This window comes from Equus caballus, chromosome 20 (genome assembly GCF_041296265.1).
Source record: "Equus caballus isolate H_3958 breed thoroughbred chromosome 20, TB-T2T, whole genome shotgun sequence".
In the NCBI taxonomy this organism is placed as follows: Eukaryota; Metazoa; Chordata; class Mammalia; order Perissodactyla; family Equidae; genus Equus; species Equus caballus.
The window spans coordinates 33236261-33252858 of record NC_091703.1 but is presented as its reverse complement, the minus strand read 5'-3'; the positions used below and the strand labels follow the sequence as shown (position 1 = coordinate 33252858).

Sequence of the window (16598 nt, the reverse complement as noted above, 5' to 3'; positions counted from 1 at the left end):
CTGGTAAGGTGGTTACCTCCTGGTGGTGGAAACAGTGCATTTGTTAACTTTTCTTGTATAAATTTTTGGGTTGTTCACTTGTAACAACAAGCGTGTATTACTTTTGTAATTTAAATTTTATACATATCAAAAGCTCTTTGGTGATGGTTGCACAACAATGTAAATGTATTTAATGCTACTAAATGGTACACTAAAAAATGGTTAAAATGGTAAACTTTACAGTATTTTATCTCAATTAAAAACAAAACCAATAAAACTTCTGATGTATCTTTAAATGATCTTGTGACTGAAAATGGAAGTTGGGGCTAGTCGGAGGATAGGAATTCAGACATAAAAGCTGATTTTTAAAAACACAATATTACACAATGACCGAAGAAGAACAACTTAAAAGTCAGATTTCCGAGCCGGGATGGACCAAAGCGCCTCTCTGCGACTGCGGAAGACGGAGTCCCGGCTCTAACTAGATTTAGTCCAATGGGAGGCAAGGAAAAGGGAAAGTACCGCCTCCCAAGCAGCTACGGCCCAATGGGAGCCTCTCGGGACGCGCCGCTCAGGCCCGGACCGGGCGGGCCCAGACTCAGCGGCTCCCCGGCGTGGTGTCTGACGTCCGCAGCGCCGCGGGCTGGGGCTCAGACCCCGGGCGAGATGCGCGCCTCTCGGCCGGCCGGCCGGCCTGCTCTCGCTGGTCCTGCTGCTGTGCTTGCTGGGGGCGCCTTGTTGCAGAAGCCAGGCCAGTGAGTGCGGGAGGCCGAGTGTGCGGGGGCCCTACTCCGCCTTCCAGGCCTGCTGACCGCGCCCCCACCCCCACCCTCACCCCCACCCCCACCCCTATCCCTAGCCCCGCAGCAAGAGGCTTGCCCTCCAGGGAAACTGAGGCCTAGTGCCCCCACCCCCACCGCCAGAGCTCTGACGGTGCCTCTCGGGCGCTGAGTTGTGGGTTGGCCCAATTGTGTAGACCCCCTCCAGTTCCCGCAACCACACCCTCCCCCAAACTGTGGCCTTTATGAGGCCCTTTGTGACCATTTCCTGAAGCCAGGGAGGACTGGGGAGATGGAGATTGCCAAATCTGAGGGAAGATAAGGCCAGGCGGGGGAGGTAGGGTGTCTCTGAGACCAGTTGCCTCTGTTACATAGATTACCCCGAATCCTCTCCGCCCACACTTGAACCTTGACCTTAACTCCTACACGTAGCGTGGCAGGAGATGAATAGAGAAAAGATGAATTTTATATCAAATTGATTTTTGCAACCTTTACTCAGTGATTAACTACTTCCTGCTTGTCATGAGGGATGCAAAGATGAATAAGATCTGATCTTAAAGGGTGTCAGTCTGGTGAAAAACTATGGAGCAGATTAATGCAGTCGAGTGTTATAGATGTTATCATAGCAGAATGCTAGGGTCTTGGAGCTTCCCAAAGGAGGGAGTGAATTCCACTCTGGAGGTGCAGAAGGCTTGAGATGTCAGCGGCTGATACTCGGTGCTGGAGGATGAGCAGGGTCTGGGGTAGACAAACCAGAGGGGAGAGGGCACTCCAGGCAACCAGACAGCCAGAGTGGGGTTCTAGGAACCACAGGTAGATCTGAAACCTGACTGGGGGTGGGAAGGCGCAGGCTGAATCAGCATATGGGTTGTTAGAGCGCTCATCTCTGCCTTTGCCTTCTAGGTATTTACTAACATTAAACTATTGACTCTCAGCCAGATCCCTCAGGTCTTATTTTCTGGGTTATGGGTTATAGATGAGACAGGGAGGCTTAGAAGTTATATAATGTCCCTAAATTCACACTGCTGGTATGTTAGTGACTGAGGGATGTCAATCCAGATTTTTCTGATTCCAAATGCTAGGCAGGTCCGAGTTTCCCACAGGAATCAGGCCAAGAAATTGATTGTTTTTGAAGGCAGTGGGGAGGGTCTCATTGAAGGGTCTGAGGCAGGGCAGTAAAATGATGGGACTTGTTTTTGGAAAAGATCACCTGAGCAGCTGTGTGGAAGAGAGATGGTGGGAGCCACAAGGGTAATGAGAAGTCCCAGAGGTGAGTGGGTTTCTCCAGGCAGTACTTGGAGAATGAGCAGAGGGTAGGGCTTGAGGAAGTGACTCAGAAAACCTGACAGTCAGTGCTCAGGCACTGGGAGGTGAAGAGAGGAGTCAGCTCTCAAGCAGGACAGTGACAAGAGGACGAGAAATCCAGGGTCACCGGCTGCTGAGAGACCCCGTCAGATAAGGGCTGAAAAGAGTTGGTGGATTTAGCAATTAGGAAGTGACTGGTGACCTCAACAGATCAGCATGTTGTTGAGGTGGAGGCAAATGCAAAGTCTGATGAGACATATATTTACTAAGTGGAAAAATAAATTACGTAACAGTAGAATCTCATTTTTTGTTTAAAAAGTGAGTTACCTATTCATGAAAAGTAATCTGGAAGAACATTCGCCAAGTTGACAACAGTAGTTATTTGGGGAGGGGGGGTTGGTGGGCCTATCACTTTCTTCGTGATATTATTCTGAGTTAGTTGGTATTACTTTTTTATCAGAAAAAAAATCAAGTAAGATATTTTGTTAATTAAAAGTGAGTAGGGGCTAAGGAAGTAGAGAAGGACAGTTTATTCTAGGGGCTTGTTTAGGAAGATAAGGAGTGAGTCTAAAGAGAGATATTTCTGAAAAAAGAGCCAATGACAACAGCAGCTATGTTTAATTACAAATATGCTTTAAAATACCTACTAGACGCTTTTTTTTTTTTTGCTGAGGAAGATGTGCCCTGAGCTATCACACATGCCCATCTCCCTCTATTTTGTTTGTGGGTTGCCACCACAGCATGGCTGACAAGTGGTATAGGTCCCCGCCCAGGATCCAAAACCACAAACTTGGATCACCAAAGCAGAGCCTGCAGAACTTTAACCACTAGGCCATGGGGCTGGCCCCTACTAGGTGCTTTTTGTGGGGGGAGGGGTGTTACCTCTAATCCTCTGAGTTGGGCGTTATTTCCTCTTTGTTTCCTTTGTGAGGAAGATTGGCCCTGAGCTAACATCTGTGCCAGTCTTCCTCCATTTTGTATGTGTGTCACCACCACAGCATGGCTTGATGAGTGATGTAGGTCCATGCCCGGGATCCAAAGCCCCAGCTACCAAAGTGGAACACGTGGAAATTAACTACTATGCTACCGGGCCAGCCCTGTTTCCTCATTTTATACATGAGGAAAATAAGGCTCAGAGAGTTAAAACCTGGTCAAAGGCAGCACATCTCATAAGAATTATCAATGAAGTGCTTGTTAAAATAGATTGAGCCCCACCCAAACCTCCTGAGTCGGGCTCTCGAGAGGAAAGTCCTGGGAAACAAACAGCCCAGGTGATTCCTAGGCTCTGGCCAGCTTGGCGAGACTGCACTGTACCCTCCTACCTCTCTCAGGGGCTGGTGCTCAGGGCAGTTTCCCTGCTGGATAGAGGGGAATAACCAAGGGATCAAAGGGAGGCCAAGGAGTTGACTTCGAGCAAGAAAAGGGACGGCCTGCTCGGGAAGTACAGCTGTAGATGAATGTGTAGGGGATGTGTGTGGCCTTGGATTAGCCCACCATTCTCTGCGTATGAGTCGGAGGTAAGCTCCGAGATAAAGGGGTCTGGCAGCATGGTAGATGGCTTGAGGCCAGGGTAAGGGCTTCTGTGCTGGTGCATGGAGCGGAAGAGGGGAATGAGTCTTCCCTTGAGTGTGGACATTCTCAGGAAGACACTGGGCCGTGGAGGAGCGGCAGGAGGATGGAGAAGCTCAAACATTCCTGGTCCAAGAGGGTCGAGTGAAGGCAGGGAGTGGTGGGAGATGAAGGTCGAGAAGTCAGCCTTTGAGGGGCCTGCTAAGAAGCTTGGAAGTCATCCTGAGGACAAAAGGAATCCTTGAAGGAGCAGCAGAGTGGTACGTAGTGAGATATGTGTTTCCAGATAGGTCACTCTGATTATATCAGGAAGGACAGATTCTAAATGGTGAAGACCGGAGGAGGGAGACCAGTTGGAAAGACTCCAGCTGTAATCCGAGAGAGCCATGCTTTGGATTGGTTTGGTGAGGATAGAAAGGAATGTCGAGATCAAGAAATAGGAAGTAACAACTGGGCAGGTTTGGTAATTGTTTGAAACTAGGAGGTGTTGAGGGAGGCAGCAATTTAGGATAAGCAGCCATGGAAAGCACAGTTGCTCATTGTTTGGGAATAGCCGGTTGTGCTATAGAAAACAAGAAATCAAATGAGATGGATGGAACTCATAAGAAGTGTTACTCATAGATAAGTAAATTAGTAATCTGTGAGCCATGTTAGACGTTGATAAGTAAGTAGAACTTATTTGTGCGAACTGAGATAGGGGAAGAAGGACCAAGTAGGCACTAAATACTCATGATACCCTAAATCTATGGGACATCTCAGGTACCTACTGTTCAGGAAGCCTCAATTTGATGGGACAGGTGCACATTGGGTAACCCAGAATTCGGGCTGTGTGATCCTTCCACCCAACTTGCACCTGATCCTGTGCTACCCCATCACTTTCCCCTTGTTTCTCACTGTGTTTTACATTTATTTAGTAAGCCATATGATTCGAGCATCTTTACTTGTTCTGTGAGCCTTTTGGTTCCGTGACCTCTGAAACACCTTCGTGGTACTGTACCAGGAGGCTACCGGGGCATCGAGGTGGTTTCCCACACCACAACCCCGTTCTGACTTGAGTAAGCAGGTGGATTAGATAGTGATGCTACCACCAGGAGGGTAAGATGAGGGCCAGGTTGTTCCCTGGTGGTACTAAGGGGATATGCTCAGTTTGGGTGTGTTGAGTTTGAGGCGATGTAGGACGTTCGGGCAAGATGGCCAACAGGTGGTTGGATGTACTGATGTGAAGGGCAGGGATTTAGATATTGGGAGTCATTACTATTTAAAACAATGAGCCTGGATGAGATCCTGCAGGGAAACAAGAGTTTCCGTTCCCACTGTTCACTCCCCATTCTCCTTACCCATTCTTTTGATGCCCTAAAAATAGTCATACAGCCTCACCTCATGGGAACCTGGTGAGACCATGTCCCCGTGACGACGCCTCCTTTCCCACCATATCTTTTTCCCTCAGCAACCCATTCTCTGCGCTGTGACTTCATTGCTCTTTCCCAGTCCAGCCCTAGGCAAGCCCCTTAGGAATTCTCAGGCTACTTGGATGATCAGCCTTTCTTATGGTGCTGCAGGGAGGGCAGGTGGGCAGAGCCCCGGGCACCCTGGTCCCAGGCTAGGGATCCAGGGGCTTGGGAGAATCTGATTCTCAGACTGAAGGCCAGAGCCCAGCACCTTGTTGTCAACCTAAGGAGCATCATGGAGCAAGAACCACCAGAGCCCAGGTGATTGTGTGTATGTGTAGCAGGGAGAAGGTGATCAGTACAGTCCTAAAGCTATGGAGCTGTGCGCTCATTGTTGTTCAACTAATATGTATTAAGCTCGGTGCAGGGCACTATGCTGGGCACTCTAGATACGGCAACCTTCACCGAGATTCTGATATCTCCTTCTTCTTTCTGGGGGATTTCATCCCTGACATCAAATCATATTGTGTACCCAGAGGTGCCAAAAAGTCTAGATATTGGGTATTGGAAAGCGTAGGACATAAGTATAAGACTGCCACCCTTCCACCAGTCAGGGAGTAGGACTAGAGAAATCCCCGTTGTCTCTAGGCTCCCAAGCCTTCTCTTCAGGTGAAAAAAATCATATCCAACTTTTCAAATCCAGGGTCTAGGAAATCATCAGCCTTTTTCTGACCTAGCCACCTCCCCACCCTGACCAGTAATTATAGGAACCCTAGAGACCTGGTCAGTGTCCCAAGGGAAATCTGTTTCTAACCTACATCATTTTTTTTTCATCTAGCAAACATCTGAGGGTCTAGTGAGTGCTGTTCATTGTGCTGTTACCAACAGTGAACATTACAATAGCAGCTACCATTTCTTGAATTCTTATTGGCAGGTTTTACATTAGCACCAGCGTGCATTATCTCATTTGATCTTCACTTGTGAGGCAAGGACTATTATTATCTCCAATTCCCAGATGAGGAAAGTGAGGCTTAGAGAGGTTCAGTTACATTTGCCCTGGGCATTATAGCCAGCAGTGGCATTTAGATGTAGCATTTAAACATGATGCTGTGCTGGGCCCAGGGCATGGGTCCCTGCCTTCAGGGTGTATAGCAACGAGGACCCAGTGTGGTCAGTACCATAACTGTGGCATGAGCAATGCATGCTGGGAACGCAGGAGGGAGCCACTTGCTGCAGGGGGTTGAGGGTGGGGTGCAGCGTGACTTCGCTGGGCCCCTACATGACAGAGAAGGTATGTCTTAGAGCATGAGTGAGGGTTTTTATCAGTTGGAGAAGGGAATTCCAGGCATTTTGGGAAGTGGTGGGAGTGGAGGTGGAGAATGCCACTGTTTTGTTCTCCTGTAACTTTGGAGCTCTGGGGCTTTGGCATTTCAGAATCACACACCCTCCAGACCGTAGTGGTCTGTAAGTTGCGGGGGAAACAAAACAGCCGGGGATACTGGCGGTAAAACTATGATGGCCAGGACTTCCTTCTCAGCACACTTGAGTTTTCCAACTCCAGCCAAAGCAATCCAGAAAAAAAGCAGAACTGCAGATGGGGAGAAGGGAAAGGAGCAATCCTTCCTGACCCAGAGCTGCATCTACCCTCTCCAGAAATACCTGGAAGCTGGGGTGGGGCCCCAGCCTACCATAGGAGTGATAGGTGCGGACTGATCAGTGTAGGAAGGTGGAGGGGCTGAGGGCACTGCGTGGAGGGTTGGGAGAGCAAGCCTCTGAGCCAGCCTCACGCATTCCACATTACCTGGGTCCTTTGTGAGCACAGTTCCGTCACTGACCAGCCTAGCCATTCTGCTTGTCTTCTCTCACACATATTTGGCCAGCCCTTTCTCCACTTAGTGTTCAAATTCTGACCCAGGGCTTAGCACCCAAGGACACTCAGGGTGGGGCGTGACCAAGAGTCACCCTGGAATGCAGCGCCAGTAGTGCCTGGGTGGTGGCCCTGGCCCTGGAGTGGAGGATGATGCACGGCAGTTTGGCAAGACCAGAGGCCAGAGGCAGCAAGTCTTCCCTGGTCCGGGAGGTCTTTAGGTCTCCTTTGCCATCACACTTATGTCCTCTCAGTGTGTGTGACCCTACGAAGCCCCTAGAAGGCCCTTGGCTTCTGTCTTCCATTAGTCCAGCTAACCTAGCTGAGGGATGGGCTGCCCCTAGACCCTGAGTCCCGGGGACTTCAAACCACATGATCCCAGGGGGATAGGACTGCTGAGAGCCAGCAGTCCACTGAGATGCCCTTTGACATGAGCGGAGGCTGTCCTGCCTGGTGGAGCACCAGGCCGATGCTGGGTCTCTGCAGGACCTCAGGTGAGCAGCCTGAGTGGCCCCAGGAAAGGTGGAGTGGGGGGTGGGGGGAGTCTGGCTGGTCTGTCAGTGGCCCACATGCCCTCATCTTTCAGAGACCCCTGTCTAACCACCCCCACCCCCTTGTCTGGATCTTCTGTGGGCTTCTGGCTTCTGCTGTGGTCATTGTGGGAGCTGCAGGCACCTTCCTCCGGAAGCAGTGGAAGAAGGGCAGGACAGCAGGTATGCTCAGAATTTTAGAGCTGGAAGTGACCTTGAGGATCATCGGCAATCCCTCTCTCTGGGAGGCTGAGGCCCGAGAGCGGCGATTTAAAGAGCAACTGAGGGAATATGATGAGAGGAGGGAGTAGATTAGGATTTCCGTTTCCTCCCTAGCCTTTGGCCTGGATTGTCTCCTTCCCAACTCACACACACGCGTACATGCACATGTATGTGTGCACACACACGTCTCTGTCGCTGTCTTCCATGAGAAGTTTTACCTCTTGAAGTGTGTTTCTCATAAGCTCCCAAGCGCTGAAAACCAAATCAAAATTGGCCTCCCAAACTCCTCACACATAACTTGATCAAACTTGGTGGGGAAACCTGCCAGATTCTCAGGAAGGCTGCTTAGAGGTGGGAGGTGGGGTGCAGGAAGGCCCCTGCCAGCGTCTCACTGAGTCCCTCCCCTCCCACCTCCTCAACCCCAATTTCTCTTCACAGGTGTGCAGAGAGAAATGTATATTCCCACGTCCAGTAAGTGGCGAGGGTAGACAGGAGGGTGTATGGGGCAGCAATTTTATGTTGGGGCTGGAAGGAAATTTAGAGTTCCATTAGACCTGTTCTTCTTTATTAGGTGAGGAAACTGAGGCACAGAAGGGGGAGTTGCAACCTCATGCTCCCTCAGCCAGGAAGTCAGAGTCAGGGCCTGGAACCCTGGTCTACAGCCCCTTGGTTTATTCCTGACTACTTCTCCTGGCTCCCCACCCTCACTATCTCCACTGCAGACTACAATCAGAGAGCTGTCTCCTCAATTTGAGGTAAGAGTGTCTGGGTTTGGGAAGAGAAGACTTCAGTGTGCAGATCTCGTAGGAGAGAACAGAAGGTCAGGTGTTGAGAAGAGGGGGTTGGTTTATAGTGAGCAGTGGAATATGTGTAAAATGAGAGGAAGGGGGATCATCTCCCGCAGTGGGCGGAGCCTGAACCCTTCTCTCCTCAGCCCTCCATTCTCTCCCTTTCTCCTGCCTTCAGAGTGACAGAACCCAGAGGTCAAAGAAGTGAGTTGCTACCCTGGTCTAGAGCAAGTCTCCGTTAGTTCCCATCTGAGCCCTTTCAGCTGGTTTTTCCAGCCAACCAGCACCCCATGCTGGAACGAGGGGATGGCTGGGCTGACAGCAGCGAGGCCACCATCACACCTCTTTGCAGCCATACTTGTCAGCCACATCTGGGGACAGGTGGACCTCACCTGCCCTCCCTTGGTCTCCTAGCATGCTCTGCAACCAGATACTTGCGTTTGTCTCTGTGAAGGACCTTGACATTGCACTACAATAAAAGTGTATGAGGAGAGTTTGTGAGCCTAGTCCTAAATTGGTTTGGGGACTGGAGGTTTTTCAGTGACTCTCTAAGACCTAGGAGAGTTGAGGAGCGAGGCCAGAGGACTCAACCTCGCTTCCAGTCTCCTCCAGGCCTGCAGAGAGCTGGCCTCCACAGAAGTGAAGCCACCTACCCTTCAGGCCTAACAGGAGGGTGACGAAGGGGGAGGGGAGCATTTCTCAGCCTCAGTCAGCCCAGAGCATCCCAGGAGGGGGCTGGCTAGGACTCCAGACAAATTTAACCTGTCATTAAGGTTCTGGGTCAGACTCCAGGCAAGCACAGAACTGACCTGGTTTCAGATGTCCCGCCACAAGCCAGGCACGGACCCAGACATGCACCCCTCCTCTTACTTTCTCCCTGGAACAGGCCTCTTGCCCAGGCCAGAACCATACCGCCTAGAGCAACTACAAACTAATCTAAAACTACAAACGGGTGTGGCTGAGTGGGGAAACTGGGGAAGGTGTTTTAGGGGCTGCTAGGAAGACAGGGGCAGCAGGGGCTCCCTGGACTGGCCTGGGGAGAGGGGTTTCTGGGAGCCCAGAGGGTGGCGAGCCAAAGAGCAGTGGTGTTGGAGATTTCCTAGGCCTGCCCCTCCCCCTCCTCTGGGAGGCCGTCTTCTTGGCAGACAGCAGATAGATGCATGACAAAGGTGCCGTGATGGCTCTGTCCTGGGGGTTGGGGAGATGACTGGGGAGGGGCCCCTCCTATTCCAAAGCACATCTCTCCCCCACCAGGCCCCTTTATCTGTCTGCCTTTTGGGCAGTTAGTGGCTCAGAGGTGAGTATAGCTCCAGCCCCACTGCCCTGTAGATCTTCCAAACAGAGTATTGAAATGTATGCATACGGTTAGTTGTCCACAAAGTACATACAGATGGGCCCAAGAACAGGGCTGCGTGATAGACTTAGAGGATTAAAAAATAGGCTCAAAAGACTCACAGATACCACCAAGGTGAAGACAGCTGGCCACAGTCAGGAGGGCCCCCACTGGGACACCCAGCCCCTCAAAAGGTAGACATGGAGCCACTGACCCCAGCAAACGACCCCAGACAGGGCTGAGAAGAAGAGATGTCTCAGGTCAGCAGAGGTCAGCAGTCCCACGCTCAGCGCTCTGGCCTTCCGAACTGTAGGGAGCTCTGGTCCAGAGACTTTCCGGAGCCCTTAATTCACCCTGGGGCCTCCATTTTGGGTGAGTTTGGGGAGCAGACAGACAAACATCATCCCTCACAGACGGGCACTCTGAGGGCTATTCTCTTGCAAACAGAATCAAGCACTAGGCCAGCAGCATGAGCCCTCAAGATCCTCAGGACAGGCCCAGAAAAATGGGCTCTGTAGGAGAGCTTAGGGCAGGCTTCCTGCACCCCCTCCACAAATCGCTCTCCACCCCCTCTGCATCTTTCCGCCAGCCCCCCTCAACAAAGCACATCCCAAGGCCTGGGGGTTGGGGGAGGGGTGGATGCCGAGGCTGGACGCCCGAGTCCTCCAGAGGAAGGGGAGTGGGATACCTAGGTGCCAGTGGGGGGCCATGTCTGAGGCTCAGTCTTTGAGGGGGATTGGGGGGGAGGGTGGTTGTGGAGCTCTTTTAGCCCATCTGAGGGGGATTCTGTGTGAGGGGATTGGGGCTGGGGGGTTGAGGGGCAGGAAGCTGTCCCCAGGGGAGCCATCCAGGCCCATTCAAGGGTTGAGCACTTGTTTAGGGTTAGAGCTGCCCCCTCTGGGGACCAGGATTGTCCAGCCAAGGCCATTGTCCTACCCCCTTCCCCCAGTCCCTCCCAAGCCTCTTTGAACCTGAAGTCAGATATTTCTTTCTCCCCCCGCCCTCCTTGGCTTTCCCCACCCAGGGCCTAGGGCTGGAGGCCTGGGCTGGGGAGGTGGGGGAGGGACAACACAAACTAGGTACTAGAAATTTGGGTCCCTGAAAGGGAGGCGGGGACCTGATGTGCAGGGACCCTGTGAGGGGGTGATTGAGCCCTCAGTCCAGAGAAAGGTTGGGGAGCTATCAGGCCCAGTCAGTTCAGTCCAGAGCCTGGCCCCTAGAAGGGAAAGCCCGTGTCAGTTCCTGGGTCTGGTAGGTGAGGGGGCTCTGGAACCGGAAGACTCGGGATATGGAAGGGAGGCCTTGTCTGCCCCTGGAGATGGGGTGGAATTTAGCAGGTTGGGCAGCCGCGGCTTTGGGGTAACTGAATCTGGCTGGTAATCTGGATGGGAATGCCTAGGTTCCTGGGCTGGGGGTGGGGGAGGCCAGCAAGGGGTGGGTTAAGGAATTGAGGGGTAGCTCCAGCAGTACACAATAAATGTTTGAGGAACTAAGAGGGTGGCTGGGCCCCATTGAAGAGAAGGTGCCAGGGTCTTTGGGCTCCTAAAGAACGTGGAGGAGGTGTGGAAGGGATCCCAGATAGCTCTGAGGTGTCCAGAGCCCAAGAGAGGGCTGGGCAGCCTGTTGGGAATTGGAAGAGAGGGTCCGCATGGGGGACCTGCACCAAGGCCCTTGGGGTCTGGAGAGGCACCAGGTTGGAGCCCCCTGGCTTTCCCCTACCACAGACACCACCGACACCGTCAGGCCAACACCCTTCGCCTCAGTTTCTCCCACCCCCACCGCCTTCTCCTCCACCCATCCAGGGGGCGGGGCCAGAGGTCAAGGCTAGTGGGTGGGATTGGGGAGGGAGAGAGGTGTTGAGCAGTCCCTTGGAGAGCCCTCATTTCACCAGGCCCCCGGCTTGGGGCGCCGTCCTTCCCCATGGCGGGACACCTGGCTTCCGACTTTGCCTTCTCGCCCCCGCCGGGGGGTGGAGGCGATGGTCCAGGAGGGCCGGAACCAGGCTGGGTTGACCCTCGGACCTGGCTGAGCTTCCAGGGACCTCCTAGTGGGTCAGGAATTGGGCCGGGGGTTGGGCCAGGCGCTGAGGTGTGGGGCATTCCGCCGTGCCCCCCGCCGTATGAGTTCTGCGGAGGGATGGCGTACTGTGGGCCTCAGGTTGGAGTGGGGCTGGTGCCCCAAGGCAGCCTGGAGACCTCTCAGCCTGAGGGCGAGGCGGGAGCCAGGGTGGAGAGCAACTCCGAGGGGGCCTCCCCTGAGCCCTGCGCTGCCCCCCCTGGTGCCGTGAAGGTGGACAAGGAGAAGCTGGAACAAAACCCCGAGGAGGCAAGTGAGCTGCAACGGGGGTGGAAGAGGTGGCAGGGCTGGCAGGGGTGGCCAGGGGAGGGGGAAGCGGTCGCCTGCAGCTGCCTAGGCCTGGAACCCAAGACGGGAGCAGGCAAGGGTGGCACCCCAGGCAGAGAGGGGTGTGTGGCGACTGCAGACGGTCCTGAGAGCAGGGACGAGGTGGGAACTAGAAGTCAACACAAGGAGAACCGCAGGTGAGGCCAGGGGCGGCCTGGGGGAGTTGGAAGCTGGCCCGGGCTTGCCTTGCTTTCCCCCTGGCCCTGGTCAAGTAGGTTCCTTCTTCCCCTTCCTAGAGCTGACCAGTGTCTGGTCACTCACCCATTACCAGCCCAGCACCAGACCCAGCTTGGGGTTTCAGCCTCTTCTCCTACCCTGAGCCCTTCTTGAAAACATTACCCTTATCAGACCCAGGATCTTGGCCTTAGAGTTAAGCGTGGCCTAAGGGTAAAAACAGTGCTTATCCCGGGGTTATTGTTCCTGAAGGGCTAGGGTGTGACTAGTTTCTGATAGAAGCTCCTGTTCAGGCCATGTGTGTGGACGTGTAGTTGGGTTTACCTCCCGTCAAGTTTAGGGCTTGTCTTCCCTTGACCTCTGCCTCGGGGCCAGTGAGTCACCACTATGTGAAGTACACACCCCAGCACCCCTTGTAGGGAGATGGAAGGACCGATTTCAGCCTTAATTCCATAAGTTGTGGACAAAGAAAAAGGGGAAGAAGTCATCTCCATGCCATTGCCCAAATGTCGGGTTTGCAGAGGGATTGAGGACTTCCACATCCAGCCCCGCTGGGGACTATTAAGGCTGTGTCGCCCAGGCCTTCGAAGACACGAGTGTAAGCAATTAGAGATCAAGTACTAAGCCTTTAGGCTTCTCCGAAGGAGGTGTGAGTGGTTTCAGCCACCCCAGTAGCCCTACGCTCTTTGCAGGAGGCAACTGCTGAGCCTTGAATAATAATGGCTGCCAATTGTGGTCCATTTCCTAAGTGCCAGGCTGTGTGCTCAGCTCTACATCATTAGCTCATTAACCGTCACAAAATCACCTAGGGAGGTATTATTAGCCTATTTCACGGGTCTTAACTGCTAAATGATGAAGCTAGGATTTATATTTGAAATGGGGTTTACCTTATTTCAAATCCCAAAAATAGGATAGGGAAAGCCAACAAGGGGACAGCTGAGGACATTTATAGGTTTGAGATATTGGCTGAGCAGAAGTTAGGCGTGGAAGTTAGCCTGTTTGAATTTGATGTGATGGATCACCCTTGAAATACCTCCCTCAAGGCTTCCAGGACTGCACAAAGGCCTGGCTGCTCTTCTGCTCCCCTTGGCCGCTTGCCTTCCTCGGAGTGTCCCAGGGCTTCGTCCATCAACCTCTGCTGTGTTTACCTTTCCTTCTCACCCACCCTCAAGGCTCATATACCTTGTAGACACGACTCCCGCGTTTTCTCTCTTCTGCAGTGGTGGCTTCCTAAGCTGCTCCACCCGATCCATCACGCAGTAGCTCAAGGCCCAACCCAGTCATCTTTATTCCTTTCACATCCTCCATCCAATCCTTTGGAAACACCGCTATAATTAATTAACCTTGGAAATACATCCTGAATCAATGACATAACACCTTGCTGTCCCAGCCACCATCATCTATTCGGGAATACTGCAGTTGCCTCCCTAGTTATATTCTCACTTCCTCCTTAGTCTATTGTCAACTTGTCAACTGGAGTGAACATTTTAAAATGTGAGCGTCAGATCCTTTCACTCCACAACACCTTTCAGTGGCTCCCCATTTCACGGAGCAAACAGCACTCATGGTCTACAGGATCCACCCTGCTCACTGCAGACCTCATCAGCTCCTCCCCTCTTCCCTTCCCTCCATCCACTCACCCTGCTCCAGGGGCCCACCCACCTCAGGGCCTTTCCACTGGGCTCTTTCCCTTTGCTCAAACATCACCTTCACTGACTATCTTAAAACTGCCACGTTCCCCGGCACCGCCTACCCTGCTGTACCGTTTTCCATAGCACTCCTAACAACAGACTGGATGATAACTATCTCTCCACAATGGAATGGAAGCTCCAGGAGGGCAGGGCTCTTTGTCTACTTTTGGTAGTGGCTGGCTTATAGACAGCGCTCAGTAAGTGTAGAATTAATCAGTGAGGAGACATCTATATTGCAAAAAGATACAGTAATAATAAAGGATAATCATATTTTTAAAAATTGAGTACTAACTATATACAAAGCACTTGATTCATACCTCTTACGACACCTGCTACTTGTTGGAGGGTGTTTATTTGTGTATATGCATGCCGTGTCAGTTTATGGGGCCTTCAAGGCGAGCGTATATTGAAATAAGAATCAGAGATAACGGTGCTCTTTATTTCTCTAGTCTCAGAACTTCCTCACACTGGGGGCAATACTTGAGTCAAAAAGCTTTTGTGAGTATTAAACGGGCTAGTAGGCAGCAGCTCCCTTCATAACCTGACGGGTGTTCTCATCGAGGCCAGGGCCTGTCTTTCCATCCTTGCATGGTGCTGTGCATCTAATGGATGTGTTGCTTTCTGGGGTGAATGAAATTTGTGTATAGGTTATTTCTAGATGTGAGGTGAGCAGCCTGGAGGCAGAGATGACACCCACAGACCATTCTTGGGACCATAGTCAGGTTCTTGGGGCCCAAATGGAAGGGGGTCGATAACCAGTGTGTTTTATGTTCTAAAATGTCCTCTGCCCTTTTAAATGCAGTCCCAGGACATCAAAGCTCTGCAGAAAGACCTCGAGCAATTTGCCAAGCTCCTGAAGCAGAAGAGGATCACTCTGGGATATACCCAGGCCGATGTGGGGCTCACCCTGGGGGTTCTCTTTGGTGGGTCCCCCTCAGCATGTTCTGACCACAGAACACAGGGACCACATCTACCCTGGAAAGAACATTCCTGAACTTGGGCCTTTACCCCCCACCAAGGGAGTGAGCAGAGGGTGTTTCAGGGACCAGCTCTACCCTTACCCATAAGGAGGGTAGAGAGGGAGGGGAAAGATACCTCAGCCTTGAGTTCCCTCAAGAAGGGAAGTAGGGGGACCCTGGTGTGGGATCTTGTGAGGGTGGGAAGAGGTGGCGAGGCCTGGTTCTTGGGGTCACAAGGGACCAGCCTACTGCCTCACCTTGCATCTTTAAACCCGCATCCCCAGGGAAGGTGTTCAGCCAAACGACCATCTGCCGTTTTGAGGCTCTGCAGCTCAGTTTCAAGAACATGTGTAAGCTGCGGCCCCTGCTGCAGAAGTGGGTGGAGGAAGCTGACAACAACGAAAATCTACAGGAGGTGAGGGTGGGAGGGATGCACAGGGACCTGCCGAGTCTCAGCCCAAGTTCCATTGCCTCCATCCCTGGCTTGCGGCTCTCCTTGAGCAGTAGTCCTCAGTGGGATGGAGTGCAATTCCTCAGTTCTGCTGGGAGAAAGCCCAGAGCCACTGGTCTAAACCCACGCTTCCAGATACCACCTGGCACTGGTGACACATCCAGTCAATGCCCCCATAGCAATTTGCTCTTGAGTCACTGACCCCACCGTGCTGTTGCTCATTAGGTTTGAAGCTTGCCCTCCCATCTCCTTTATCACCCCCTTCCCACCTGCGCAGATATGCAAAGCAGAGACCCTGGTGCAGGCCCGAAAGAGAAAGCGAACTAGTATTGAGAACCGAGTGAGAGGCAACCTGGAGAACATGTTCCTGCAGTGCCCGAAACCCACACTGCAGCAGATCAGCCACATCGCCCAGCAGCTCGGGCTCGAGAAGGACGTGAGTCCCCGTCCCTGTGTGCTCCATCTCCTCCTCCCCAGTCTCTACCTCCCTTCCCCTTGCTCTGGCTCCTGCCCTCCAGCCTCTCTAGTCTGTTGGCTTTGGGTCAAATGACCAAGCCAAGCCAGACACACCTCCTGGAGCTTGGGGGTTGAATGTCATTCTCCTTTGTATCTTCCACTCCCAGGTGGTACGAGTGTGGTTCTGCAACCGTCGCCAGAAGGGCAAACGATCAAGCAGTGACTATTCGCAAAGAGAGGATTTTGAGGCTGCCGGGTCTCCTTTCTCAGGGGGACCGGTATCCTTTCCCCTGGCACCAGGGCCCCATTTTGGTACCCCAGGCTATGGGGGTCCTCACTTCACTACGCTGTACTCCTCGGTCCCTTTCCCTGAGGGTGAGGCCTTTCCCTCTGTGTCTGTCACCACTCTGGGCTCTCCCATGCACTCAAACTGAGGTGCCCGCCCTTCCCAGGAATGGGGGCAGAGGAAAGGGGAGAGCTAGGGAAAGAGAACCCTGGGGTTCCTACCAGGGCTTTGGGATCAGGTTCTTCATTCACTAAGAAAGGAATTGGGAACACAAAGGGTGTGGGGCAGGGAGTTGGGGGAACTGGTTGGAGGGAAGGTGAAGTTCAATGATGCTCTTGATTTTAATCCCCACATCACTCATCACTTTGTTCTTAAATAAAGAAGCCTGGGACACAGCGAGTAGATACTTTTATCTTTG

The 16598-nt window shown here is 52.5% G+C and overlaps 1 protein-coding gene across 12 annotated transcripts; it reads left to right on the top strand.

The window, feature by feature from the left end:
* Positions 1-533: 533 nt before the first annotated feature.
* POU5F1 (POU class 5 homeobox 1) lies at positions 534-16575 on the top strand. 12 transcript variants are annotated; one of them, XM_070244374.1, is made up of 8 exons: positions 580-7381; positions 7474-7600; positions 8078-8110; positions 8211-8394; positions 14831-14951; positions 15272-15402; positions 15716-15874; positions 16062-16575. In XM_070244374.1, exons 6-8 carry the CDS (start codon positions 15334-15336, stop codon positions 16326-16328), a joined length of 495 nt encoding a protein of 164 aa, XP_070100475.1. In that variant the 5' UTR covers positions 580-7381; positions 7474-7600; positions 8078-8110; positions 8211-8394; positions 14831-14951; positions 15272-15333; the 3' UTR covers positions 16329-16575. The 12 variants fall into 12 exon arrangements, with proteins under 12 accessions (XP_070100477.1, XP_023480000.2, XP_070100480.1 ...); XM_070244377.1 differs by having other exon boundaries at positions 599-734; XM_070244382.1 differs by lacking the exon at positions 7474-7600 and adding an exon at positions 11918-12085 and having other exon boundaries at positions 600-734.
* The last annotated feature ends 23 nt before the right edge of the window (positions 16576-16598 follow it).

Bases quoted from the DNA above. Each gene is read 5' to 3' on its own strand.
- POU5F1 (XM_001490108.7), top strand. From the start codon at position 11,681: ATGGCGGGACACCTGGCTTCCGACTTTGCCTTCTCGCCCCCGCCGGGG. The intron at 14,952-15,271 runs GTGGGTCCCCCT...CCGCATCCCCAG, and splicing joins CACCCTGGGGGTTCTCTTTG to GGAAGGTGTTCAGCCAAACG. The intron at 15,403-15,715 runs GTGAGGGTGGGA...CCACCTGCGCAG, and splicing joins ACAACGAAAATCTACAGGAG to ATATGCAAAGCAGAGACCCT.